Source organism: Microcebus murinus, chromosome 4, assembly GCF_040939455.1.
Source record: "Microcebus murinus isolate Inina chromosome 4, M.murinus_Inina_mat1.0, whole genome shotgun sequence".
Taxonomy (NCBI): domain Eukaryota; kingdom Metazoa; phylum Chordata; class Mammalia; order Primates; family Cheirogaleidae; genus Microcebus; species Microcebus murinus.
The window spans coordinates 12,914,236-12,940,407 of NC_134107.1; the positions used below are offsets into that span (position 1 = coordinate 12,914,236).

Genomic DNA, 26,172 nt, shown 5'->3' on the forward strand with positions numbered 1-26,172 from the left:
TGGGAAAAGTGATAATGAGATGAGGCAGTGAGTACATAAATGAATAAACCCCCGGATCAGAGCCCTCCTCTCTTCCCCTCCTCCTTCCACCCCAGTGGAGCCCTAGAAAGCCAGCTTTTCACACTCCTCTTTGGTCTTGGGCACAGGTTCTCAGCCTGGGGGCCCATCCAGGAGGCCCCAGCCCAAGGACCCCTTAAGGACTGAGGCAGCAGTAACAGATGTTAACGCGCCACCCAGCCCTTGACCTCATAGGCTTTGGCCTTGCTCTGTCTGTGACACCCACTCTGTTAGCTTTCTGCCTCCTCCTCCCCAGACTGGCAGGGATGTGGAACATGAGGCAGTAGCTGCTACTTAATGTCTCCTAGCCCCTGCACTTTCCTGTTTAAAACCCATGGCAAACAATGTCTAGTCAATAAACACCCATCAAGCCCACTCCATGCCTGGCCCTGGCCTGGGCACTGAGGACACAGGTGAATCAGACGCCTCTGGCATGGTGAGGAGGCAGATGCCACGCGGGTGGGCACAGGTACAGCAGGGGTGGAGGGGCTATGAGAGGTTACACCAGAGGCTGGGGGAGCAGGGAAGACTTCCTGAGGGAGGTGGCTGTTGAGCTGAGCTTCACAGGATGAGCAAGTGCAGTTCCCCAGAGGGCACTGACTATCTTCCATCCCACCTAGTCATCAGGGGCCTGTGGCTCCTAAAGCCCCTGGGCTTCTCTGTAATGGCACTGATGTCTGTATATTGTCACTGTCCTCTTCAGATCTATCTCCTCCTATCTATCCCTTAAGGACAGATTCATCTCTGTATCCCGGGAATTGCCAGAACAGTGTGGGCCTAGAGCCTCTGTTGAATTGAGAAAAAGAAGCCGGGTGGGGAATAGGCAGGCAGGCAGGTGAGGCGGATGAAAGCCTGAGGCAGCCCAAGTGCTCTAGTGGTCCCCCTCCCAAGCCTGGTTCCCCCTTTGTAGTTCTCCCAGCTCCGCCCTCTCCCCCTCCAGCTTGATCTGCACAACTTCCTGCCGCTGGTACTAGGGCTGCACCACCATGACACGAACTGCTCCCCTCTCCTGCCTGCTGGCCCTGTTCGTGGCAGGCCTAGCCCAAGGCATCAGGGGCTCCCTTAGGGTCCAGGTAAGTGCTGTCAACCCACCCCCAATACCCTCACCTCTGCCAGTCCCATGGCTGGAGTCACCCCTCACAACAATTGTCTAGTCATTCCCATTTCTTAGAGGGAGGCTGGAGACTGAGGCTGGAAAGGTGGGTGACGTGCCCAAGCCCACATGGGGAGAGAAGGCTGACTCCCTAGCCCAGTCCTGGCATGGCTGGGAGCTAACTGGGGTCCCAGCAATGATTCCTCCACCCACTGCCCCCTTTCCACCCTTGGTTCCTTGCCAGGACCCAGGTCCCCGGCCGCTGGAGCTGAAAGAGGTCTTCAAGTTGTTCCAGGTCCAGTTCAACCGGAGTTACTCCAACCCAGCAGGTATCGTGGGGCACTTATGTCTCCAGTTTGGCCCCCTCCCCACATTTAATAGATGAAGAAATCGAGGCTCAGGGTGGGGAATCATTTTGGCCAAGGCAACTCAACAGGACCTTGGCAGGGCTGGGGGTGCACTCCCTGGTTTCCCAAATGCATGTGGGGGGACAGATCATTCTTTGCTAGGAACCTGGAGGGCAAGGGGCAGCTGTTGGGAGCCTGCCCTAGTCCTAGAGGGTCCCTTGGCCCCACAGCCGCTCCCCTGATTCCAGACAGTGGGTGGGGGACCACCATCTAGTCATGTGTTTATTCAGCAAACACCCAAGATACTCATTTTGTTCCCAAGTTGGGGGCTCCCTCTCTACCCCCATGAACTGCCAGACCTGCAACTTCTCTTCTGTAGGGGCTGGCCTACAGGCACCTTTTAGGGCAAGCTGCCTGTGTCCCATCCTCTCCACCTGTGGTCAGAGGTGTGAGAAGGCAGAGGTGGGCTGCCAGTCTGCAGCCACCTGCCTTTCCTTTCTGAGTCACTCTGTCTCCGGACCCCTTGCTTGGCTTTTCTACACTCTTATGTTAGGGTGGGCCGAGATGTAACACTTGTTGCCTCTGCGGAAAACCTAACTATTGGTCAGCTGCATAACCACTTCCTTGGCATAGGTGTTTGTGTAGGGCCTTGTGGCTACAAGAACGGAGCCCACTTGGGTGGGTGGGAGGGAGGATGAGCAGCCACTGGCAACTTCCTGTCCCTGGGGGCCTGGGAGCTGGCCTAAGAAGATTCCCTCTTGGTCCAGAGCATGCTCGCCGCCTGGACATCTTTGCCCACAACCTGGCCCGGGCTCAACAGCTGCAGGAGGAGGACTTGGGCACAGCTGAGTTTGGGGTGACTCCATTCAGTGACCTCACAGGTACCAGAGACGCTCCTGGCCCATAGGGTGGGTGGGGAAGCAGAGTCTCCTGCAGGGATGCTGGCAGACAGACCATGCAGACTTTCTACTTTCACTGTCCAGGGAGGGACCCTGAGAACCAGAGGCCCGGGTGCTTACCCCAAACAGCCAACCACAGGGGCAGAAACACTGCAGACCTGTGTCCCAGCCCAGCTCAGGGGCAAGGGCAGCAGGTAGAGGGGATGGCCCCCAGCAAGGAACTTGACCCCTCTTTAGGCCTTGGTATCTTTGCCTTTCTGCCACCCAAGATATTATAGGGACCCAAATAGGATGTGGATGGTTGGAGTGGGAGAGGTAGAATAGGAAGAAGGGGCCAAAACTGTAACCTTGGTGTCTCTGTCTGTCCCCCAGAGGAGGAGTTTGGCCGTGTCTATGGCCATCAGAGGGCAGCTGGAAAGGTGCCCAGTGTGGGCAGAAAGGTAGGATCTGAAGAGCAGGGGGAGCCAGTGCCCCCGACCTGTGACTGGCGGAACATGGCAAACATCATCTCACCCATCCAGGACCAGGTGCCTGCCCCAGCCCAGCCCAATCCTGCCAAGTGGTGGGAGGTGGTGGGTATGGCCTGCACCTTACCTGCCCTCACCCTCTTGTTCACTAGAAACACTGCAACTGCTGCTGGGCCATGGCGGCAGCGGGCAACATCGAGGCCCTGTGGGGCATCACATACAAAACCCCTGTGGAAGTCTCTGTGCAGGGTAGGGCTGGGCAAGGACACGTGTGGGATGCGGGGGAGGACTAGGCCCCATTCTCCCATACTGTCCCTTCTTACACCAGAGCTGCTCGACTGTGGCCGCTGTGGGGATGGCTGCCAGGGTGGCTTCGTCTGGGACGCGTTTATAACTGTCCTCAACAACAGTGAGTACACGCAGCTCTGGGCAGCTGCAGGGGTGGGGGTGCTCAGCAGCGAGCCTCCTCCCTCATCCTGCTTATCTCCAGGCGGGCTGGCTAGTGCAAAGGACTACCCGTTCCAGGGCCACGTCAAAACCCACAGGTGCCAGGCCAAGAAGTACAAGAAGGTGGCCTGGATCCAGGATTTCATCATGCTGCAGGACAACGAGCAGAGTGCGGCAGGGGAGACACATGGGGGGGCGTGATGGGAACAGACATCGGGGCGGGGCAGACACGTGTCTATATAGAGATGGGGGGTTGAGGGAAGGGGTAGGGGGAAGGGGGGCAGACTGACACACCATGTGCCAAGAGCAGGGGCCACAGGGCAGGCAGGGCCTGATGGCACCTTCTACCCCAGGAATTGCCCAGTACCTGGCCACCCACGGCCCCATTACCGTGACCATCAACATGAAGCTACTGAAGGTAAGATGAGGTAGGGAATGTGGGGAGGAGCACACAGGGGAGTTGGCCCCTGACTCAGCTCCTCTGTCCCCACGCCCTGCAGCATTACCAGAAAGGTGTGATCAAGGCCACACCCACCACCTGTAACCCCCAGCATGTGGATCATTCTGTCCTGCTGGTGGGTTTTGGTAGGGACAAGCAAGAGGAGGGGATATGGGCAGAGACAGTCTCGCCCCAGTCGCGCCCTCGCCGCTCCATCCCATACTGGATCCTAAAAAACTCCTGGGGGGCCCACTGGGGAGAGAAGGTGAGTGTTACCTACTGGGGAAGGGCAGAACTGGCCTCTCCCCACCTTCCAGCCCTGATGTCCCCTAACTTCCTAGGGCTATTTCCGGCTGCACCGGGGGAACAACACTTGCGGTATCACCAAGTACCCACTCACTGCCCGTGTGGGCCAACCAGTTAGAAAACGCCAGGTCTCCTGTCCCCCCTGAGCCCACCGAGCCTCCCCACAGCTATCTCCTACTATGCCTGCCGCTGCTTCGTCAGCCCTGCCACAAGGTTTTGCCCATGCTCCCAATCTTCTCAATATGGCTGAATAAACCCAGATGAGACCCCTGGTTTCTGAGTGGACTCAACTGGGAAGGGGAGATGCTGGATGGGTCGAGCGCAGACACCATTCCCTGGTCTGTCTCAGTCCCCGCGGGGCGGACGTACACATACATCCTTCTACACGGACACCAGGGCACTCAGAGACACACACGTGCACACCTGGTACACCCCCACGGGCTCCTCCCCTCTGCAGACAGGATCATCTTCCAAACTCATGGCAGCTTTATTGTCAGCACGGGCAGGGCAGTGGGAGAGGGGCCTCAGTCATGATAGAGGCGCAGGAGGCAGCCACGGAGGGTGCCCATGTAGCGGTCCCAGAGGGCCTGGTGCCTGTAATGACAATAGTAACTGTGACAGCTGCTCGTTACTCCATACTCAGCACATCTGAGACACTGCTCTCAGTGCCTTCTATAGCTGAATTCATGTAGTCCTCATAAAATTCTTATGATTCTTCTAATTATTATCCCCAGTTCACATATGAGGAAACTGAGGCATAGAGAGGTTAAGTAACCTGCCCAAGGTCACACAGCTTCTAAGCCAGGACTTGGGTCCACAGAGACTTCCACCCCCAGCATACCAGAATGGGCAGCCCTGAGCCTGCAGGAGGGCTAGACCCGGCAGGTGGCTGGCTGGGTCAAGGCCAAGCTGGAGAGGAGAACAGTGTCTCTCACCGGAAGCCGTCCAGGGAATGGACAGATGCTGAATACTGATTCAGGAAGAGCCGCACGTCATTCAGTGGCCAGTGGTCAGAGCGGCAGGGTTCCACGAACTGTGGGACCAAGGGATTACTTAGCACCAGTACAGCCTGGGGACAGTCAGGCTGGGGATCACAGGGGCCAAGGGCAGCACAACTCACCTTCTCTACGAGGTCCACAAACAGGTCTCTGACATCCTTATTGTGGGTCAGCTTGGCAGCTACATTCACCAGCCCCCGGGACAGGTTCTGTGAGGCAGGGATCCTGGGAGTTCTGCCTTCTGCCCCAGAAGCTGGGGGAGGGACAAGCTCCTCCCCAAATCTATCAGCCTCCCTCAATCAACCAAGTCCCCGTCGTTTATGAGCCGGTTCCCCCTCACAGGCCGGCAGAGTGCGGCAGCGCCACCTGCCGGTCAACCTCGGGCAGGCGCAGAGATGCCTGGCAAGGGTAGTGCACTGGAGGCTGAAGGTGCCCAAGGGACAGAGGCTGGATGGGGCCACAGACCTTGAAGTTGGCTTCCATCTCAGAGAAGACGCCAAGCTTTCCCCGGAGAGCAGTGCACACCAAGCTGCAGGGATACAGGGTCACGCCTAGAGCCAGCCGAGCCCCTACGTCAAGCCCTGCCCTATGGATCCCCCAAGGTCACCTCTTGTGCAGGTCCAGAAGGTCCTTGTCAGCCACTAGCACCTTGAGCTCCTTCAAGTCCTGGAGAAACTCCTTGTCTAAGTCCATGTCCATGTCATCCATCTGGGAGTCTGAGGGAGGCCCATGAAGGGAGTTGGGGTGAGTGACAGAAACCACTCCTATGACACCCTGAGCCTTCCTCACCTGCCACGTCATTGCACCCCATGGGACAGAAGAGGAAACAGAGGAAACAGACAGGTGGAGTGACATGCCCCAGGCAATGAGCCCTTTGTCTGAAGACAGGTGTGTGTGGGAAAATGGACTACAAGCAAAGGTGGCCTGGGTGGGGGCCCTGACCAGAAAAGACGCTGGGAACTGGGGGCCCACAGGAGGAAATGCTAGGAGGGAACCAGGCCCTGAGAGGATGGGGAGGCGTCCGGGCACCTGGGTCAGTGGGGGCCTCACCGACGGCTCCAAGGGTCCAGTTCTGGATCATGAGCTCAGCACAGAAGGCAAAGTCGCCAAAGCTCAGATACTGCAGTTTTTTTTTCCCTGTCTCAAAGCGGTTGTTGGCAAAGAAAACGATGGCTGCATAGTCCCTGCAGGGAGGGGATGGGGGTCCTCTCAGGTCTTAAAATTCCTTCTTAGCAAACAGCTCCCACCCTGCACCCTCAGCTGGGCTTTTGAGTCCTGGCCTCTCTCTGCCCTAGGTCACAGTGTGATGTGTCTCAAGTCCCTTCTCTATGGGCCTCCCCATCTGTGCAAAGAGAAGTTTCCAGCCCAAGTTTCCTAAGGGATACAGTGGGAGATCACACAAGTAATACTGAGTACTTCCTAAATGCCAGAGGTTATGCCATGGGCTTTATAGGTGGCACCTCACAATAGTCCAACTGGAAATGGCTGGACTGGGATTTGAACCCAGGTCAGTCTGATTCAAAGTACAGACTAGAAATGAGATAACCATACCCCCAGCATGGCCAGGAGGTCAAAAGGATTGTAGTGGAGAAAGTGGACCAGCCTCAGGGCCCAGGGATGGAGTGTGAAAGGGGGAGATGGCTGGCCATTCACCTGGCCAACCGGTCGGAGAGCAGGAAGTGTTGCTGAATGTTATCCACCAGGGAGCCCCGCATTTCTTCCACCACCTTGAAGACTCGCTTGAAGTTGTCAAACTGCAGGGCAGTTAGAGAGGGAAGAACTGGTCAGAGGGTGCTCACACAGTAAATTGTTTATTGAACATCCCTCTCTCACTTATCTGCCTATCCAGTCAGCAGATGCTGATTTAGCACTTGTTCTTCCCTCAACCAACTATTAGTTATTAGTACCTGTTATCAATTCAACAGATGTTTATCAGCTTTTGCCATCTTGCCTTGGATAAAGGTTTGCTCACTCCATCCCTATCTTAAATGCAACCCCATTTTTGCATCATGCTCTCCGGATCTTCAAGAGCTTGAGCTGGAACTGACTCTCCTGGCTAAGCTTCAGGGACTCAAAAATGAGCAAATGCTAATCCATCCATGGGGAGCTCACAGGAGACACAGAAGAAAGGCATCAAAGGCCCAGAAGGGTTACTTCTCCTTGGCACCACCAAAAAGGCTTATAGAGAACCTGGCGTCTCACCTCCTGCCTTAGATTACAAGGGGCAGATATGGCCAAGAACAGTACTCTCCAGGTAGGAGCAACATGAGTCAAAGAAAGCCTGGGGCTAGAGAAATGTAAGCCTAAAGAGGTCTGCAGGGACAGTCTGAAGGTCAAGGCCAAGGAGTGCAGCTGCTATCCAGGAGGAAATGGGAGCCAATGAAAGTTTATGAGCAAGGAAAGCCATGGTCAGATCTGGGCTTCTGAAAGACCACTCTGGCCACAGAGCCGGTGATGGCTTAGAAGGGGCAAAAAGTGGGGAGAAGAGACTAGGTATGAAGATGCTGCCACGATCAGAGGCTGGAGCTGAGGCAGTGGCCAAACGGATGGAGCGAAAGGGTGGACTGTAAATGGGGTCTGTGTGTGTGTGGGTGGAGTGCCCACCTGTCTCCGGCAGCTCTTGAGGGTGATGCCTGTTTTGGCGCTGATGTCGTCCAGGTCTTTCTTGGTGCCCTTGGACAGCTTCTTGCCCAGCACCTCTCGAACAAAGGCCTCGTCAAAGGCGTAGTACCTTGTGGAGGCAGAGGACACCACTGACCCTTCATAAAGAAAGGGAAGGGGAGGCCAGGCGTGGTGGCTCACGCCTGTAATCCTAGCACTCTGGGAGGCCGAGGCCGGTGGATTGCTCGAGGTCAGGAGTTCAAAACCAGCCTGAGCAAGAGTGAGACCCCGTCTCTACTATAAATAGAAAGAAATTAATTAGCCAACTAATATATATAGAAAAAATTAGCCGGGCATGGTGGCGCATGCCTATAGTCCCAGCTACTCGGGAGGCTTAGGCAGGAGGATTGCTTGAGCCCAGGAGTCTGAGGTTGCTGTGAGCTAGGCTGACGCCACAGCACTCACTCTAGCCTGGGCAACAAAGGGAGACTCTGTCTCAAAAAAAAAAAAAAGAAAAGAAAACAAAACAAAACAAAAACAAAAACAAAAAAACAAACAAAGAAGGGGAAGGGGAACCTGGCCGGGCCTGGGTCTGGCCCCTTCTGCTTTCCACTTTCTGAGTGCCTGGGTAAGTCCTGTCCCTCCCTGAGCCTCGGTTTTGGTCTGCAAAATGGGTATACAGTCAGAATGGTTGGCATCTCCACCATCCCACCAGGTGAGCACCTCTCGATGAGCAGCGCCTGCCGGGAGGGCGGGATTTGGAAGATGAGCTGGTGCAGTAACTTGGGTGGTGCATGCAGCAGACGCTCCAGCATGTGGAAGGTACGGTAGTGGTCCATGGTGTCACTTTGCAGCACCGCTGCCGTGGCGCCCGTCTGCTCCAGGATTCCCGAACGCACCCGCAAGGCCACCGCATCGCTCACTGGGGAGTGGGCACTAGCATCAGGACCCGTCCCGCCGACCCAGAGGCCCTCCAGGGATTCCAGCCCCGACCCTTACACATCCCTTACTCCCAGCTGCCTGCCCACTTCCCCAAAGGATGCCCAAGTTTTGGCCCCGCCCCCTCTCCCTTCCAAAACAACCGCTTCGCCCGACGGGCTCTCCCAGACGGCCCCTCACAGACCCGAATAACCATCCAGCCAGAGGCGGTATACATCCTCATCTATAAGGGTCGTGTTCCCCACGAAGATGTCCAGTTCACTGGTCATGGCGACGCCCGGGGCTGCTGCGCCCCGAGCAAGAGCAAGCACAGCCCGAGCCGGGCGCGCCGCGGCTGGGCCACTTCCGGGAGCGCTGAGATTCCGTTCCGGGCACCCGGACTCAGCGAAGGACCACTTCCGGGATAGAGGAGGTGTGGGGGCGGGGGCGGTGAGAGAAGAGGCGGAGGCCTGGGCGGTGGAGTAGCTCCTCCTCCCGCAGGGAGGGGGAGTCCCAGGCTCACCCATCCTGCCTACCCCACACCACCCCCGCTGCCGTTTGCAGAGGGGCATCCGGAGTGCCTCCCCTGCCCCAGCAGCCTCTCCCCTCACTTCCTCCTGGTTTTTCTCCCACCTTCTCTGCTCTTTTCGGAGATTCCCAACTTTGACCTGTTTACTAAGCTTACGGGTTTCATGCTCTAGCCTGTATCTCTTTTCTGCGAAAGGGATGCATGACTTGACTCCCAGGGGCTCTTGCTGGAGGCCCCTCTGTCTATCCTGCGATTGAGCACTTCTGGGCCTGGAGCACCTGCTCCCACTATGGTTTTAGCCACACCCCACTCCCACGCTAGCTAAGGACGTCTCTTATTTAGCTCCTCAGAGCTCTGCCTGGAAGGCATCCGGAGGGGCTGCCTGTCTGCCCAGACTCTTCATGCTGTTTTCCCATAAGCCCCTCAAAAGCTCAACGTATTCCAGGCAGATCTCGCTCTCCCCAATCTGTTTCTTTCCTGCGTCCCTATCTCAGTGACAGCCCCAACATCCACCCAGTTCTCATGCTAGAAACCAGCATTCTCCCAGACTCCTCTCTCCCCACATTCAGTTCCGGTGATTTAGCTCCTGAATGTTAGTATCTGTTTGTCCTCTCCACTCCCACCAACGCCGCCCCAGCGCAGTCTTTCTGCATAGCTCTCTTTGATCATTGACACAGTGTTTCTAATCTCCTTGCCTACAACCCCTCCTCCCAGGGTCCATCCCACACAAAGCAGGCTGAACAATTTTGTTTAACGCATATTTTTTTTTTTTACCTTTTTTTTTTTTTTTGAGACAGAGTCTCGCTTTGTTGCCCAGGCTAGAGTGAGTGCCGTGGCGTCAGCCTAGCTCACAGCAACCTCAAACTCCTGGGCTCAAGGGATCCTGCTGCCTCAGCCTCCCGAGTAGCTGGGACTACAGGCATGCGCCACCATGCCCAGCTAATTTTTTCTATATATATTAGTTGGCTAATTAATTTCTTTCTATTTATAGTAGAGACGGAGTCTCTCTCTTGCGCAGGCTGGTTTCGAACTCCTGACCTCGAGCAATCCGCCCACCTCGGCCTCCCAGAGTGCTAGGATTACAGGCGTGAGCCACCGCCCCCGGCACTAACGCATATTTTAAAATGTTACTCCCCTGCTTAAAATCCTTACTGGCCTTTGGAAACGCTCCAGCCTAGTATTGAAACCTCTGAAGAATTTGGCTTCTGCCTGCTCTTGAAGCCTCCCTCCCTCTCTTACCACTTTTCTCCAGACATCTGCCTTGCAAAAAACATCAAGCTACCCTCATTGTTCCTAAAGCAGCTCTTTCAGGTGCCAGTGTCTTTCACCATGCTATCCTCCCTGAAACAGCTCTTTATTTGGCAAAGTCATACGCATCTACCAGAGCCCCTCAGATATCACGTTTTCTAGAAAACCTTCTGGGGTTATCTCAGACCGTACTCCTCTCCTTCATTTGCTTGTAGTTTAACACAACCTATCTCTCCTGCCAGATTGCGGCCTCTGTGAGGACAGGATCAGGATCTTGGTCAAATTTATTTCTGCATGGGCCTTGCACACAATAAAGGTATATTGAACAAACGAATCTCTTCCTCCCCACTGGCAGGAAAGGCTCCTGGGAGGGAGAGTAGGCGAATGGTGAGCTAGGACGTTTGAACTCAGGGTTCTGAGGAGTTAGGAGCCATGCTTAGTGAGCCGAGACTCTCGAGTTGGATCAAAAGTAAGAGGGGCCGGAAAGGAATCCGCCTGAGTTCCGTCGGGGGGTCGGCAGCAGTCAAGGGCCGACGGCCGAGTGCTGGATCTCAGAGGAGCTGAAAGGCCTAGGCTCGAGCATGAGGAGATCTGGAACTTGGAGGTAGGAAGCGCCTATCTGAGGGTTGAGACTGGTGCCGAGGACGATGACTCCGTAGTTTATTGTTTTCGAGGGTCGGAGACACTGAGGTCCGGAGTGGGCCGAGAACCGGCTCTGGTGCTCAGGCCCCGCCCCTTTCCAGGGAGGCCTCCCCGGACTGGCTGTCTCTCCGCAACGTCATGCGGCCCCGCCCCGGCGCGCGCCCCGCCGCGTGCCCGCCCCCGGTGGCTGCTGCAGCCTACGCTGCCTTCGCCACTGCCTGCCGCCCGCGGAGCTGGAGCCGGAGCCCGAGCCTGAGCGGCGCCGGGCCCGACGTGGGGCTCCTGGGCCGCGGCGGCGGGCGGGCGATGCTCCAGCGGCCTGACCAGCCATGGAGGCCGAGGCAGGAGGCCTGGAGGAGCTGACGGATGAGGAGATGGCGGCGCTGGGCAAGGAGGAGCTGGTGCGGCGCCTACGGCGAGAGGAGGCGGCGCGCCTGGCGGCTCTGGTGCAGCGCGGCCGCCTCATGCAGGAGGTGAATCGGCAGCTGCAGGGTCACCTGGGCGAGATCCGCGAGCTCAAGCAGCTCAACCGGCGCCTGCAGGCAGAGAACCGCGAGCTGCGCGACCTCTGCTGCTTCCTGGACTCGGAGCGCCAGCGCGGGCGGCGCGCCGCGCGCCAGTGGCAGCTCTTCGGGACCCAGGCATCCCGGGCTGTGCGCGAGGACCTGGGCGGCTGTTGGCAGAAGCTGGCCGAGCTGGAGGGCCGCCAGGAGGAGCTGCTGCGGGAGAACCTGGCGCTTAAGGAGCTCTGCCTGGCGCTGGGAGAGGAATGGGGCCCCCGCGGCGGCCCCGGCGGCGCTGGGGGCTCAGGCGCCGGGCCAACACCCGAGCTCGCCCTGCCCCCCTGCGGGCCCCGCGACCTAGGCGATGGAAGCTCCAGCACCGGCAGCGTCGGCAGTCCGGATCAGTTGCCCCTGGCCTGCTCCCCCGATGACTGAGGACGCTGCTTCCTCCACGCCAACGCCCACCCGGATTGCTCCCGGAGCTCTGGGACTGCGATGAACCTCGGGACCTGGACGCCTTCCTCTCTGAGCACGAGGGGCCGCTGGCATGGACTAAGAAATCCTGAAACCGAGGAGGGCCCCTCGCTCTCGCTGGCGGAGCAGCAGGGGGACTGGAGGCTGGAGCAGATGGACTTGCTGGGGGGTTGGGTGAGGGCTAATAAACCGGGACGGAAACGGAGCCCGAGCCTGGGGAGAGTCTGTTTGGTACTGTTGGTACTGTCGGGGTTTGGTCGAGGGTGGGGACGCTGAGATAGGGTACCCTTCCCATCGGAAGGACTGCAGAACTAACGACTCCCCCATTACCTCGAGCCTGGGATGGGATGCGGGATGGTGGTAAACCACTGACTCCCCCCGTCGGGCGCCAGAACGAGCCGTAATCCGGCCCCCAAAGTGGCTCCAGTTCCCTTCCCGGCTCCTTCCTGTCCAAGACAATGGGGCAGGAAGCAGGTGTTGGGGGCCTAGAGCCCACTCGTCCGCCTCCTCAGAGGCTGGAACGGGGCATAACAGTGCCCCCCTGTGGCACATGCAGGAGCGCTGTGGGCCCCGATGGGGAGAAGGATGATAATCCTCTTGGCTTGTATCCCAGAGCATTCTTTCCTCTCGATCCTAGAGATGAGGCAGAGCGTAGCCCCATTTGTCAGATAAGACAATCAAGGTCAAAAAACATCAAAGAATTTGTCCAAGGTCATGCAGTCAGTCTGTGGAGCTGGGACCGGAACCTAGGTCTTCTGGTTCCAAATGTTCTCCCTTTAGCCTCTGGATCTAATGAGATGCCTGGGCCAGAGCTTCAAGCCTTTTATTCCATTTTGGCAGGTTTGTATAAAAATACTCTCTTTAGGAAAATAAATAGCAGCTGCCCTCACTGTGAAGGCTTGGATTCTCTGGAGCTAAAGGCTTCTCAGAGCTGGGGTCTGCAAGTCAGCTCATCACAGGAGCCTCTGGTGCCTCCTCAGCTGTGCTACTGAGGAGGGGCCAGCAGAATGCCCTGGTCCAATCACCTGCTGCTGCTGGCAGTGGGGCTGGGTGAGTTAGTGTTCTAGGCTGGTAGAATGGCACCTCCGGTCTGGGGGTAGGGTTGGGGAGATCACAGGAACAGGGTGATGTGGAGTATGGGGGTGGGCTGAAGGGGGTTAGGGCTCCAGAGGACCCCTAGGGACCTACAAAGTCTCTTTGGGCTGCCAGGATTCCTCTGGCACAAGCGGGAAATATTTTGTCTCTGATTTAGTGCAAATTGTGCTAGAGAGGCCAGCTCTGGAAAAACAGTGGGTAGCTTTGAAGGCCCCAAGCCGGCTCTATTGTGAAGCAAAATTTGCCCAGTCTCATCTGAAGGAATGGAGAAGAACCTGCTGGGGTTGGCTGTGGGATGTGGTCCAGGCCAGCTGGACCCATGGAGAAAGAGAAGATGTTGGCTAGGGGGCACCTGCAGGGAATGGGGCTGGGATGCCTCACAAAGCAAGGAGGGTGGGGGACCCCAAGGGGTCAGAGGATGGGTCTCCACTGCTGCTGCTACTCTTGCGATGAGCCGAGGCACAGGGCTCAGGGGTGCTGGGGTAGGTGAAGACCAGACTAGGGGTGAAAGGAGTCAGGGAGGGTGTGGTCATGAGTGTGGGAGTGTGCAATGCCTCAGGTTCAAGCACAGGACCTGGGGACAAGGAGATACAAGGTACAGGGTGGCAGGAGGCTGGCGGGCTGTTGGTGCTGCTGGTATTGCCTGTGTCCCTCTCCTTGGCTCCTTCTGGGATTTTGCAGATGGGTCGGTGGGCTTCCAACACCAGCTCCAGGCGCTCCTTCTGCTTCTGCAGCTCCTCAATCTCCCGCTGCAGCCCAGATTTCTCGTCTTCCAGTTTGTCAGTCTCCTGTAGAGGGTCAGGAGAGGAGTCAGGAAGATGAAGGCTGAATACCCCATAGCCTCAGGTGGTGCTTGTGGTGGGGGGTGGGAAATCCTTAGCAAGTCTGGACTGCAACTCCCATGAGCCCCTGGGAGAAAATGGGCATGACTCCCATCAGTCCCGGCTCCTAGGAGATTGCTGGCCGAGCTTCAGCTCTGCTCTGCAGCGAGTGAGACGTGCTGCAGGCAATTTTTAATCGCTTTTTCCTCGACCTATTCCCGGAAGGACTGCCCCTCTGACGGGGAGCCACGGTGGTGTTGTGGGGACTACATACATGGGGACCCCGCGGATTCCTGGGAGGCGGGGTCCCTCTGTGGCTCTGTGGGTCGGGGCCTGGGCGCCCTCCACCGGGCGGGTACTCACCGCCTGTAGGAAGTCGGTCAGTTCCTTCCTCCGATTTCTGCACTTGGCCGCAGCCAGCTTGTTCCGCTCGCGCCTTACTCGGCGACGCTCCTCCTCCTCCGGGCTGATCTGGAAGATTTGGGGTGAGGGTGGCAGTGAGGAAGACCCTGGGCCACTAGCTGCCAGGAACTCACCCTCCATCCCTGCGTGGTCCAGTGGTAGGACCCTGGCAGAAGCACAGAAGCGCGCGGGACCCCCTCAACCTGTGATTTAGGGACTGGTGACCCCAACCAGTTATCCCGGCTGAACCACTAGTCAGCTTGGTCAAATTCCCTCCTCGCACCTAGCTTCAGTGCTCATTTCTCTCCCTTAATGGCCTCCACAAACCTTAACCCTCCTCATCTCCCAAGACTCAAAATAATCCTGCCTCCAGGAAGCCTTCTCATTCCCCAGCCAGAAGTGGCCTTTCCTCCTCTGAGTACCTGGGGTGGGGTTACCCCTTATTGCAGGACCCTCATTCTTCTGGATCTCTGAATAGCCAAGTCTCCTCTTGCCCCCAGGAACTGTGGGCACTAGGAAGGACTAATGAATGCTGCTGAATAAGTTGCAATTTACTGGGAACCCACTATGTGCCAGCTAAGCACTTTACATAGATTTTACATGTAAGGAACTAAAGCCCAGGGAGGATGCACTTGTTTATGGTTCCAGAGCAAGAACTAGGATCCAGTGAGACAGGGTGGCTTGATGGTTAGGATCAGACTTCAGAGTTGGATAGACCTGGGGCCAAGGCCCATCCCGTCTCATTACTCACTACTTGTACAAGTCACTACCCCTTTGTGCCTTCATTTCCTGGGCTGGAAGATGGGGAAAACCAGAGTACATTCCCTTAGAGAGTTTTTCTGGGGATTAAATGAGACAATAAAACAGACCCAGAGAGTAGCTGAAGGGACCCCTCTAATCCTGTTCTCTCCCCAGACAGCATAAGCCCACCCTGTCCATGTATGTCAGCCGGCGAAGGTCGTCTTATCTTTCCACATACATACCTTCCACCTTCCCACCTCCAGCTCTATTCTTGCCATCCCCCCCCCCACCTGGAATGTCCTTTCCTTCATCTTTACCTATGCAAATCCTACCCATCTTTCCTGCCTTCTCCAGGAAGCTTTTGCTGAATAGAAGCTTCAAAAGTGACTGTTTTGTTCTCTGGGCCGTCCCAGGGGTTCCTATCATTTTATGCCTTGGACAATAGACACCAATGGCCCTACCTTCCCCTCTTCTAAGCCTGTGCTCTCCTTTCTAGCAAGAGCTGTCCTCTGTACCCTAGCACACCTGTGGGAAATTGGACCCAGTACAATGCCTCTGTTTCTTACCTGTTCAGAGGGCCGGCGACGTACCCCTGGAGGCGGCCCCAGGGCCCGGATGACTCCTGGCCGGGGTTGCGGGGGGCTGTACTGGGGGTAGGATAGAGGCCTAGGGTAGCTGCTGGGTCCCAGGAAATGAGGCTGCACCATCCACTGCAGCTCCTGACTGCCACTCACAGCGTTGATGCTTGGCACAAAGTGGAACTTCTGAAGGACAAGAAATGGAAGGCCAGGCATGAGGTCTGTGGGGATTGAGGGGCTTTCAGTAAGCAGAACCCACATTGCTGCCCACCCTCAATGTAGATACTGATTCTTGGAGACCAGAAATAGCACAGCTTAACAGTCAGAATTGGGCTTGGTGACAAATTGCTACTCCATAGCTGTGTGTCTTTGGGCAGGTCACATAACCTCTCTGTGCCTCTGTTTCCTCATCAGAGCTAATACCTTAAAAGTATGAATTGCCAAGTACTGTTCTAACAACTCTACAAATACTGACTCATATAATTGGCACAATAGTACCTTCATTTTCAGACAGGAGAACAGTTGTCCACAGACACACAGGCAATAAGTAGGAAATGGGATTTGAGCCCAGGCACCTGGGCTCTTACCCACTCCTGCACCCATCTGCACAGAAAGGATTATTACGACACCGAGCTTACAGGAGGCTGTGAACTCACGTGAGAGAATGTTGTGATAAATCTGGTAAGTGTCGGGTGCCCAATACAGAGGGGATGTGGCAGGTAAGAGCCACTGCTCTGCGTTCCAACTGTCCCAATTCTAATCTCAGCTCAGCCACTTACTGGCTGTGTGACCCTGGGTAAGTTATTTAACCTCAGTGTGCCTCAGTTTCCTCATTGTTAATATTATCACAGGTGAGGAGTACAACATCTCATTTAAAAATACATAGTGGCACAAAATAATGGCGGGTTTTAAAAATCTATGAGGTTTTTTTTTTTTTTTTTTTTTTGGAGCAGAGTCTCGGTTTTTTGCCTGGGTGAGAGTGCCGTGGCGTCAGCCTAGCTCACAGCAACCTCAAACTCCTGGGCTCAAGCAATTCTTCTTCCTCAGCCTCCCGAGTAGCTGGGACTAGAGGCATGCGCCACCATGCCCGGCTAATTTTTTCTATATATTTTTAGTTGTCCAGCTAATTTCTTTCTATTTTTTAGTGGAGACGGGGTCTCGCTTTTGCTTAGGCTAGTCTCCTAATCTCCAGCGATCCTCCCACCTCGGCCTCCCAGAGTGCTAGGATTACAGGCGGGAGCTACCGCGCCCAGCCTGAGGTCTTAGATTCCATGAAATACGGTAAATGATGTGGCAAGCGCCCACCCAGTACGTTGCCCCTGGAACCATCTTCTTTCAGCCAGAAATCTGAGGAATGGGTTTGGGTGGGGGCTCAGTGTTCTGGGAGGAGAACTGGGTTCGAGCTCTACCGCTGGGCCCCAGGTGTTGGCGCCCAGTAGTCCGGGAAGCGCTCCACAAGCCCAGGCAAGTCCCAACAGCAGTGGCCCTGGCTCCGCGCCGCAGACCCAGCGGCCCAGTGACCCCAGTTCCCGGCCGAGGCACCGCCAGCGGCATCTCCCGCTTCCAAGGTTGTCCCGGTCCGGGCCGCTCGGGGCCAGGAAGGGAGGGGCGCCCCGAGTGACTCAGCCTCCGTGACTCGGCGGAACGGACGCCTCTCATTCCCTCCCTGACGACACGTGCTCACAGCCCCTCGACAGGAAATGGGCACCTGCAACCTCTCAGGTCCCCCCGCCGGCAGTGGGCGCCGTTCGGTGCGGAGAGGCGGGGGCGCGGGAGTTGCCGGCAGCACTACCCAGCGCACGGCCCGGCACCTCGCGGTCCCTGTTCGGCAGAGGGGTCGAAAGCCAGTCTCCGGGAACCTGTCAGGTTCCACGGCCAGGGACCGCCAGGCTCCACTGTGTCGAGATAGGGACTTGGCGACGGAGTAGAGAAGGACAGACACACTGACGGTCCCAGTGCCGAGGATTCCCACTCTGGCCGGGCTGTTCTCCCAATAGATCCGGCGTCCCTCGTGTGGCGGGACGTTTCAGCCACAGCCCAGACTCCGGATCCCAGGAATTTAGCCCGAGATGGAGAGACCCTCTGATCCGTCGGTGCCAGGACTAACCCAGACACCCGGGGTCCCTTCTGAGGCAGGTGGGACACAGAAATTAGCGGTGGACCGGAGGAAAGAAAGAAGGTAACAGAGGTGGAGGGACAGATCCACTTCAGGCAGGGAGAAGGGGACGGTGAGAGAGGGGCGTTCGCAGATCTTTGTTCCTCCGGGTGCGCGCCTTCCTCTGGGCCGTGGGGGAAACTGGCCCCTGGACGGCGGAGAGGGGGCAGGGTCCTCGGCCCGGCCCAGACCTGGGTCCGGAGCGTGCGGGAGCTGACCCCCGCGTCCCTAGCGCTGGCCACCCGGGCGCCCAGGGGGCCCTCTCACCTGCTGGGCGGCCGCCTGCGCCGGGGCGGGGGGCTGCGGGGGGCCGCCGTACGCGCTGCCGGCCCCGGAGCTCGGTCCGGGTTCCCCGAAGTCTCGGAACATGCCCTGGGCTGGCTGCTCGGTGGGGTCCGCGTCGGCAGCTTGGGTTCTGACTCACGCGCGCCTCGCGGAGTCTTTTCTTTTTATGAATGAAAAGTTCTCGGGCTGAACCACTCCGACCGCGGGAGGTGGGGGCGTTTCGCCGCGGCGCCGGTCACCTCAGGGCTCCACCTCTCCAGACGCGCCGCCTTTTGCCTGTCCGTCCCGAACTTTTCGACGCCTCCTACGGCCGGGCAGCCGCCTTTTGGTGGGGAAAAGGGCAGACTCGGCGTCCCCCACCCGCGGCGGCACGCCCCCTCTGACGTAGCTGCCCATATATGGTGCAACTTCCTCGCCACGCCCAGGTGGAGTCGAGGATTCCCCGCGGATTTACCACCTGAGGGACCGCGCGCCCCGCCCGGCCCGGCCCGCGCCGGCCGCGCCCCGACCCCTCACCGCCTGGCGGGCCTCCGTTTCTGCCTCCGCGAAACAGGACGAAATAATCGCATAGCTACCTTGCGCGTGGGGGTTTGGAAATGAATGTGAAAGCGGCCTGGAAAGTGTAATGTGGATTGTAAATGTGACGGGTTATTATTATTATTTACTGAATGCTTATTTCATGCCAGGAACCATACCAAGTGCCACCCAAGGTTTCCTGGAATGAAGACCCTCCACTGGCATTGTTTTAAGGCCTCAAGTCACTAAAAAGTGAATAAATTTCGAACCAGGGTTACAAAAATTGTGATATATTTAAAATCTTTACAATAAACAAGGTAATGCTTTGAACTACCCACAAATATAATGCAATGTAATTGCGTTACTCAGGATAATCTCAGGAGCCATAGCAAGTTTTAATTCAGGGCTCCTACAGGCAGTGAGAGCCTGTAGTGGGACACACGCATTCTGAGGTCTGACAAATGCCATCTTTACTGTCACTTCCTTTCCAGAGCTGTGGTCACCAGCTTGGAGATTGTGTCAAAGGTCCGCGTGGATGTGAGGCCATGGTCAAATGTGCTTGGAAGGTAGGTACCATCATCATCCCCATTTTACAGATGGGGAAACTGAGGCTAAGAACTGTTGAAAGGAATTGTTCAAGGTCGCTAAGTGAGTGGTTCAAGCAGGTTGTCAAGTTAGGGCTGTGGGAGCTCCAAGTCCAGGCTCAGCCAAGATTTTTCAAAGCCCTCACAGCTGCCCAGACACCTTTTCACGCATGCAAAAGGGTACTGCTGAGAGCACCCTCCCCAAACTTCCTTTCTGCTTCCTCCCATTTTATAGATGAAGAAACTGAGGCCGAGAGAAAGGAGCTGCCAGTGTTATATAACAACAGAAAAGAGGGTTGGGCTTTCCTTCTTTTCCATCAGTACCTGCGTTTGATTGGCTCCAGTTTTGCCATCAGGGAAGTAGGGTCCTGGGCTGCCTTCATTGGGAACAGAAGCCAGGGGTCAGGAGGCCAGCTTGGCTCCGGTCCTAGTCCCAGAGCTACCATGTTCTGTCTGTGTGACCCTGGGCAGGTCACCTTCTTTCTAAGTCCCAGTCCCAATTGTGCCTTCCTGCTGACCTCACGGGGCTTTTGTGGGATCAAATGAGATCATAAATGTGAAAGTGCTTTGTAAGCTGTAAGGTGCTGTGCACTCAGAAGGTAGTTACCATCCTGGTGCCTCTCCCTTGCCCTTGTTCTACTCAACGTTTGTCTTCCTCTAAAAGGAAAAGAAACTACAGCAGTTTACCACCATGAGAAATATAGGGGTGTGTGTGTATGCAAGAGAGAGAGGGGGATTTTTTCAGGCAGTGTGACCCATGGAAAGAACATGCATTGTGCAGTCAGACAACTCTGGGTCGTGGGTTTGAATTCTGGTTAGGCTGCTCACCAGTTGTGTGACCTAGATAAGGTACACAATCTCTCAAAGCCTTGATTTCTTCATCTGTAAAATGGAGATATAATGATAAGTATATCTTAGGGTTATTGGAGGGCAGAAATAAAATAATGCCATATGCTTAACACAGCACATAGTAAGAATTTGACAATAGTAGCAAAAATAAATTCATATGTTAATAAAAGGCTCCAGGGGTGGGAGTTCTTGAGACTCCAACCACACGTTAAGGCACTCATGGAGCATGTACACACACACACACACACACACACACACACACACACTGACTGGATCCGAACTCCTTGGCTGAGCGCAAACCAGACAGGTCAGGGGTGACAAAGGCAGCCAAATGGTGGCATATATGTGGCCTGACACATGTCAGCCTTGGCTACATTCACCTGCCTGCTACATTCACCCTGTCCCCTGCCCCCAAGCAGTCTGGGGCAGCTGGCAGAGCAGGGGCTCAGGTCTCAAATTGTGTGTGTGTGTGTGGAGTGATTACATGACTTTGAAAGTCCCTTCCTGCTCTAACCGTTGGTGGAGCCACAAGGAGGTCCTTTCAGAGGCAGCACATTCCAAGCTCCTCAGTCACTAACTCCCGCCTTGTGGCCTCAGAAACGTTCCCAGTCCCTGACCTCACCAGCTCCCACCCAGGGAGACCAGGAGAGAACCGCAGGGGGCCACAGTGATTGCTGGGAGTCTGGGGGCAGGGAGGCCTGAAAGACCCTGGTACTGTCCCTTGGTAGCTGTGAGACTGGCTCAGTCACTGCTCCTTGCTGGGCTCCATAGAATCCCCACCTCTTGGGGCTGCAGGGAGAGAGAGAGGGGCTTGGCACCCAGTGGGCTCTCAGTGCCACCAGGATACTGGAGGTGATGTTTATGTTTTCCAGTTTCTATTCACTCTTATAATTGAAGTTTATTTTTTTAATTGAGGTGAAATTATTAATAATGCAACATGCAATTAACCATTTTAAAGTGTGCACTATGGTGGCATTTAGTGCATTTACAATGTTGTGCAACCACCGCCTTTCTTTAGTTTCAAATTTTAACACTCCAGAAAAACACCCCATACCTATGAAGTAATCACTCCCTATTTCCCCCTTACCCCAACCCCTGGTAACCACTAATCTTCTTTCTGTCTCTGTGGATTTTCCTGTTCTGAGAATTTCATGTAAATGGAATCACACATTACATGGTCTTTTTTGTCTGACTTCTTTACCTAGCATAACTTTTTTCCAGGACTCGTTCCTGTTGTAGCATGGATCAGTACTTGTTTGCTCTTTATGGCTGAATAATACTCCATGGTATGTATGTACCATGATTTTTTATTTATTCATAAGTTGCTGGATGTTGGGTTTGGATTATTCCCACTTTTTGGCTATTATGAATAAGGCTGCTGTGGACATTTGTGTACAAGTTGTTGTGTTGGACATATGTTTTCATTTCTCTTGAGTATATACCTAAGATTGCAATTGCTGGGTCATACAGTAATCTTTTGAGGAACTGCCAGAATGTTTTACAAAGTGACTGTACCCATTTATATTTCCACCAGCAATATATGAGGCTTCTAATTTCTCCAAACTTTTGCCAACCCCACTTGTTATTTTCCGTTTTTTAAATTAGAGACATCCTAGATGGTGTGTTTTGATTTGCATTTCCTTAGTGACCAATGGACATCTTCTCATGTGCTTTTACTTCGTGTGTATATCTTTTTTGGACAGATGTCTATTCAAATCTTTGCCCATTTTTAATTTTTTTTCTTTTTAAAAATCCCCTTCATAAATTAAGGTGTTTTTTTATGTTGAGTTATACTCAATTCTTTATGTATTCTGGATACTAAGCCCTTATCAGATCTATGATTTGCAAACATTTTCTCACATTCTGTAAGTTGTCTTTTCACATTCTTGATAATGTCCTTTGATGCACAAAAGTTTAAAAGTTTTTTTATAAAGTCAAATTTATCTATTTTTTGTTGTTGTTGCTCATGCTTTAAGTGTCAAATGCATGAATTCGTTACCAAATCCAAGGTCATGACGACTTACCCCTATGTTTTTATTCTGAGTTGTATAGTTTTAGCTCTTAGATTTAAGTTGTTGATTAAGTTGAAATGTAATATACATACGACCAATATGTGTACCTCAGTGAATTTTTACCTGTGGAGAGCCATGTAGCTACCACCTTTATCAAGATAGAGGATATTTCCAGCAGTCCGGAGGGCTCCTTGTGTCCCTTCCAGTCACTATGCCCGACCCATAGGTAACCATTATTCTGACTTCTATCATCATAGATTAGTTTTGTCTGTTCTTGAACCTCATATAAATGGAACCATATGGTGTGTACTCTTTTGGGTCTGGCTTCTTTTACTCAACATGTCTGTGGGATTCATCTACAATGTTGAGTGAACCAGTAGTGTGGTCTTTGTTATTGCTGTGTAGCATTCCATTGCATGGATACTCCACAATTGTTCTCTCCATTCTCCTGCCAGTGACTTGAGGGCCCTTCCAGTTTGGGACTAGTATGACTAAGGCTGCTGTGAGCATTCTTGATATGTCCTTTAGTGGCGAGTTGCCCTCCTTTCTCTTGGCTGTTTCTCTGGGGGGAATTATTGGGTCATAGGGTAGGTGCATGCTGGGCTTTAATTGATTCTCATCAACACTTCTCCAAAGAGGGTGTACCGTTTACCTCCCACCAGCATTATTCAGTGGGTAAGAGCTCCAGGTGCTCCGCTTCTGGAGATGACGTTTGTTTTTTGTTTTTTTGTTTGCTTGTTTGTTTTTGAGACAGGGTCTCACTTTGTTGTCCGGGCATGAGGGCAGTGATGTGATCATACCTCACGGCAACCTCAAACTCCTGAGCTCAAGTGACCCTCCTGCCTCAGCCTCCCAAATAGCTGGGACTACAGGCATGCACCACCACACCTGGTTAATTTTTCTATTTTTTATAGAGATGGGTTTTTGCTGTGTTGCTCAGGCTTGTCTCGAACTCCAGCCTCGGACTCCTGAAGTGCTAGGATGACAGGCGTGAGCCATCTCACCCAGCCTGGAGATGACATTTGAATTCATTTCAAGAAACATTTCTTTTCCTTGGTCCTGGCCCCATCCTCTCTCTCCTGAACACCTTTCACAGCCCCCAGCTGGAGGGGCTGAGCTGGGGGCTGTGAAAGGCGTTCAGGAGAGAGAGGCCTGAGGCCGGGGAAGGGGTGGGGTGAAGATGTGTGATGTATCCTATGTGCTTTTTTTTTTTTTTTTTTTTTTTTTGAGACAGAGTCTCGCTTTGTTGTCCAGGCTAGAGTGAGTGCTGTGGCGTTAGCCTAGCTCACAGCAACCTCAAACTCCTGGGCTCAAGCAATTCTTCTGCCTCAGCCTCCCAAGTAGCTGGGACTACAGGCATGTGCCACCATGCCCAGCTAATTTTGTCTATATATATTAGTTGGCCAATTAATTTCTTTCTATTTATAGTAGAGACAGGGTCTCGCTCTTGCTCAGGCTGGTTTCGAACTCCTGACCTTGAGCAATCCACCCGCCTCAGCCTCCCAGAGAGCTAGGATTACAGGCGTGAGCCACCGCGCCCGGCCCTTACGTACTTTTATGTTGCATGTTGATCGGGAGGCTTGAGGGGCTAAGAGGATAACACGAGTTGCTTTTACTCATGAATTCTGATCAACCAGGCACTGTTCAAAGTAATCTATTTAAGCCTCCCAACAATCCTGTGAGACAGATAATATTATAATAATATACCCATTTTACAGATTAGAAAATGGACGCACAGAGAAACTTTTAGCAGCTTGCCAAAAGCCACACAGCAAGGAAGTTCTTTCCTGTCCCTTTGCAGTCAATTCTCCCATCCCAGGAAATCACTTAACTCATTTCTATTGTCATCAATTAGTTTTGTCTCTTGTAGAATTTCACATCAATGAATCATACAGCATGTGCTCCTTTGGGTTTGGCTTCTGTCTCCCATCATTGTCTGTGAGGTTCATCATGTTGCCCTGTGTGGCAGCAGTTGACTCCTTTTTATGGCTAATATCCCATTCCATGGATGTACCACACTTTCTTTTCTTTTTTTTTTTTTTTTTTAAGACAGGGTCTCACTCTGTCGCTCAGGCTAGAGTGCCGTGGTGTGAGCCTAGCTCACAGCAACCTCAAACCCCTGGGCTCAAGCAATCCTCCTGCCTCAGCCTCCCAGAGTGCTAGGATTACAGGTGTGAGCCACCATGCCTGGCCCTTCTTTTCTTTTTCTTTTTCTTTTCCCATCCCCCTCCCCCTCCTTCCCTTCCTTTCCCTTGCCTCCCTCCTTCCCTTCCCTTCCCCTCCCTCTCTTCCTCTTTCTTTCTCCCTCCCTCCCTCTCTCTCTCTCTCTTTCTTTCTCTCTCTCTTTCTTTCTTTCTTTCTTTCTTTCTTTCTTTCTTTCTTTCTTTCTTTCTTTCTTTCTTTCTTTCTTTCTTTCATTCTTCTTTCTTTCTTATCTTTCTCTCTTTCTCTCTTTTTCTTTCTTTTATTTTGAGACAGGATCTCGCTCTGTTGCCCAGGCTGGAGTGCATTGGCAAAATCATGGATCACTGCAACCTCAACCTTAGGGCTTAAGTGATCTTCCCACCTCAGCCTCCCTAGTAGCTGGGACTACAGGTGTGCACCACCACACCCGGCTAATTTTTTTAGTTTTTGTGGAGATGGGGTTTTGCTGTGTTGCCCAGGCTGGTGTCAAACTCCTGGGCTCGAGTGATCCTCCTGCCTTGGCCTCCTGAAGTGCTTGGATTTATAGGTATGAGCCACCTCACTAGGTCACACTTTCTTTATTCATTCTCCTGAGCAAATTGACTCAGGATTAAAATTAAAAGTTGAATGGAGCCAGATGTGGGGGTGGTGGAGAAGATTAAAGACTTGGTCCTGGCCACAAGGCACTTACAGTTCAGAGAAGTGGTGAGACACTCAGGAGAACAGTCTTGGTGCTAGCGAGACAGTGCTGGGGGCAGGGCCCAGAGAGGGTTAGTTTCATTACAAGAACCCCAGGAAAGAAGAATTCTTGCCAAGTGAGTGCGAGAAGGCTTCCTGGCAGAGGAGGATTTGAGATTGGGGTAGACATTCATAAAAAGTGGGGCTCACTTCCCCACACCAGCCACCTCTCCAGCCCTTGTCAGTCCCTTTCCATCTGGAAGCCTCAGTTTCCCCTTCTTGCAGATCAGTGGTTTACATAGTGTGCTCTCTAAAACCAGAGGTTTCAGTGGAGCTCCCTGGAGTGGTCATCGGGCCCTCATCCCTGCTCTGGTCAGCATGGCTCAGGAGGCACTTGGGTTCACAGCATGAGTTCTGGGTCAGATGGCCTGGGTTTGAATCCCAGCTCAGCCGCTTGCTGGCTGGGGAACCTGGGCAATTTGCTTACCTTCTCAATGCCTCCATTTCCTCATTTATAAAAAGGGTATGATAGTATTTGTAACTGCTTTTTGGGGTTGTTGGGGGGAGTAAATGAGACCCCACATGGATAGTGCTGAGCATGACACCAGTACAGTAAGGGATCAATAAATGTAAGTATTTTCTTGCTGTTACATTTTCTGCTATATGGACAATTTCCTCTGAAGGGAAGTGTTAGGGGCTCTGCTGTCAGTGCCCAGGATGGCTCTGCCCACTCAGCCTGGCCCTTAAGTTTCTTAGAGTGTCTCCTCCTCCCTGCAGACCCAGGCCCAGGACAGCTGGAGCCTGTCACCCAGTTCTTGGGCTCACCTAACCCTCAGACCTGGGACTTCCCCTCCCTCCCATCCCCCAGGCTCCTGAGAGCTGGCCCTTTGTCCTCAAGGGTGCCAGCTCTTGCTCTGGGCCAGGAGTGGGATGAAATCCCTCATCCTGGGATGAAAGGCTGGCAGGCCTGGGCTGGGCCAATAAACTGCCCCACCCATGCTGGGAGGACCTCTGGGCACCCGTGTAAACTGAGTCATGGGGGGCGAGGGGGTGAGTCACGCAGCCTGTGAGTGGGAGCCAAGTGGGGCAGAGCTGGCCTGCGTGGGGTCCCTGGCCACACCTCACAGGGCTGCCACCCAGCCCCCCTCTGACCCAGCAGGCCCCAGCCCAGGGCAGAGGGGAGCAGGGCCAGCCCGGGCTCCCTGAGGGGCAGGAGCCTGGGGGCTGGACTCCCAGTGTACACGCATGCGCCTGCGTGTGCGTGCGTGTGTGCGCGTGTGTCATATGTTGTGAGGGGCGGGTGG

General features: G+C 54.2%; 4 protein-coding genes across 5 annotated transcripts; 2 read left to right on the forward strand and 2 right to left on the reverse strand.

Moving 5' to 3' along the window:
* The first annotated feature begins 1,043 nt into the window (after window positions 1–1,043).
* Window positions 1,044–4,328, forward strand: CTSW (cathepsin W). The gene is made up of 10 exons (XM_012778143.2): window positions 1,044–1,130; window positions 1,395–1,479; window positions 2,265–2,378; window positions 2,769–2,923; window positions 3,016–3,112; window positions 3,192–3,272; window positions 3,354–3,479; window positions 3,664–3,728; window positions 3,811–4,014; window positions 4,091–4,328. Exons 1-10 carry the CDS (start codon window positions 1,044–1,046, stop codon window positions 4,199–4,201), a joined length of 1,125 nt encoding a protein of 374 aa, XP_012633597.1. The 3' UTR covers window positions 4,202–4,328.
* Window positions 4,329–4,523: 195 nt separating this feature from the next.
* FIBP (FGF1 intracellular binding protein) lies at window positions 4,524–8,964 on the reverse strand. 2 transcript variants are annotated; one of them, XM_012778150.2, is made up of 10 exons: window positions 8,778–8,964; window positions 8,378–8,576; window positions 7,658–7,784; window positions 6,707–6,807; window positions 6,104–6,237; window positions 5,661–5,769; window positions 5,519–5,582; window positions 5,176–5,262; window positions 4,991–5,088; window positions 4,524–4,649 (listed from the first exon to the last, which is right to left on the reverse strand). In XM_012778150.2, the coding sequence occupies exons 1-10, from the start codon at window positions 8,860–8,862 to the stop codon at window positions 4,580–4,582; spliced, it is 1,074 nt and encodes a 357-aa protein (XP_012633604.2). In that variant the 5' UTR covers window positions 8,863–8,964; the 3' UTR covers window positions 4,524–4,579. The 2 variants fall into 2 exon arrangements, with proteins under 2 accessions (XP_012633604.2, XP_012633603.2); XM_012778149.3 differs by having other exon boundaries at window positions 6,083–6,237.
* A 2,075-nt stretch (window positions 8,965–11,039) lies between these two features.
* On the forward strand, window positions 11,040–12,186 carry CCDC85B (coiled-coil domain containing 85B). The gene has a single exon (XM_012778157.3). The coding sequence runs from the start codon at window positions 11,321–11,323 to the stop codon at window positions 11,927–11,929; it is 609 nt and encodes a 202-aa protein (XP_012633611.1). The 5' UTR covers window positions 11,040–11,320; the 3' UTR covers window positions 11,930–12,186.
* Window positions 12,187–12,775: 589 nt separating this feature from the next.
* FOSL1 (FOS like 1, AP-1 transcription factor subunit) lies at window positions 12,776–18,366 on the reverse strand. The gene is made up of 4 exons (XM_012778154.2): window positions 18,028–18,366; window positions 15,594–15,791; window positions 14,248–14,355; window positions 12,776–13,851 (listed from the first exon to the last, which is right to left on the reverse strand). The coding sequence occupies exons 1-4, from the start codon at window positions 18,127–18,129 to the stop codon at window positions 13,441–13,443; spliced, it is 819 nt and encodes a 272-aa protein (XP_012633608.1). The 5' UTR covers window positions 18,130–18,366; the 3' UTR covers window positions 12,776–13,440.
* Window positions 18,367–26,172: the final 7,806 nt, after the last annotated feature.

Excerpts from the sequence above, each read along its gene's own strand:
- FOSL1 (XM_012778154.2), bottom strand. The coding sequence starts at position 18,129 with ATGTTCCGAGACTTCGGGGAACCCGGACCGAGCTCCGGGGCCGGCAGC. Across the intron at positions 15,792-18,027 it reads CGCAGGCGGCCGCCCAGCAG|AAGTTCCACTTTGTGCCAAG; the intron begins GTGAGAGGGCCC and ends CTTGTCCTTCAG. Across the intron at positions 14,356-15,593 it reads GTCGCCGGCCCTCTGAACAG|ATCAGCCCGGAGGAGGAGGA; the intron begins GTAAGAAACAGA and ends CAAATCTTCCAG.
- CTSW (XM_012778143.2), top strand. The coding sequence starts at position 1,044 with ATGACACGAACTGCTCCCCTCTCCTGCCTGCTGGCCCTGTTCGTGGCA. Across the intron at positions 2,924-3,015 it reads TCTCACCCATCCAGGACCAG|AAACACTGCAACTGCTGCTG; the intron begins GTGCCTGCCCCA and ends CTTGTTCACTAG. Across the intron at positions 3,113-3,191 it reads TGTGGAAGTCTCTGTGCAGG|AGCTGCTCGACTGTGGCCGC; the intron begins GTAGGGCTGGGC and ends TTCTTACACCAG.
- CCDC85B (XM_012778157.3), top strand. The coding sequence starts at position 11,321 with ATGGAGGCCGAGGCAGGAGGCCTGGAGGAGCTGACGGATGAGGAGATG.
- FIBP (XM_012778149.3), bottom strand. The coding sequence starts at position 8,862 with ATGACCAGTGAACTGGACATCTTCGTGGGGAACACGACCCTTATAGAT. Across the intron at positions 7,785-8,377 it reads CAGGCGCTGCTCATCGAGAG|GTACTACGCCTTTGACGAGG; the intron begins GTGCTCACCTGG and ends TGCCTCCACAAG. Across the intron at positions 6,808-7,657 it reads TCAAGAGCTGCCGGAGACAG|TTTGACAACTTCAAGCGAGT; the intron begins GTGGGCACTCCA and ends ACTGCCCTGCAG.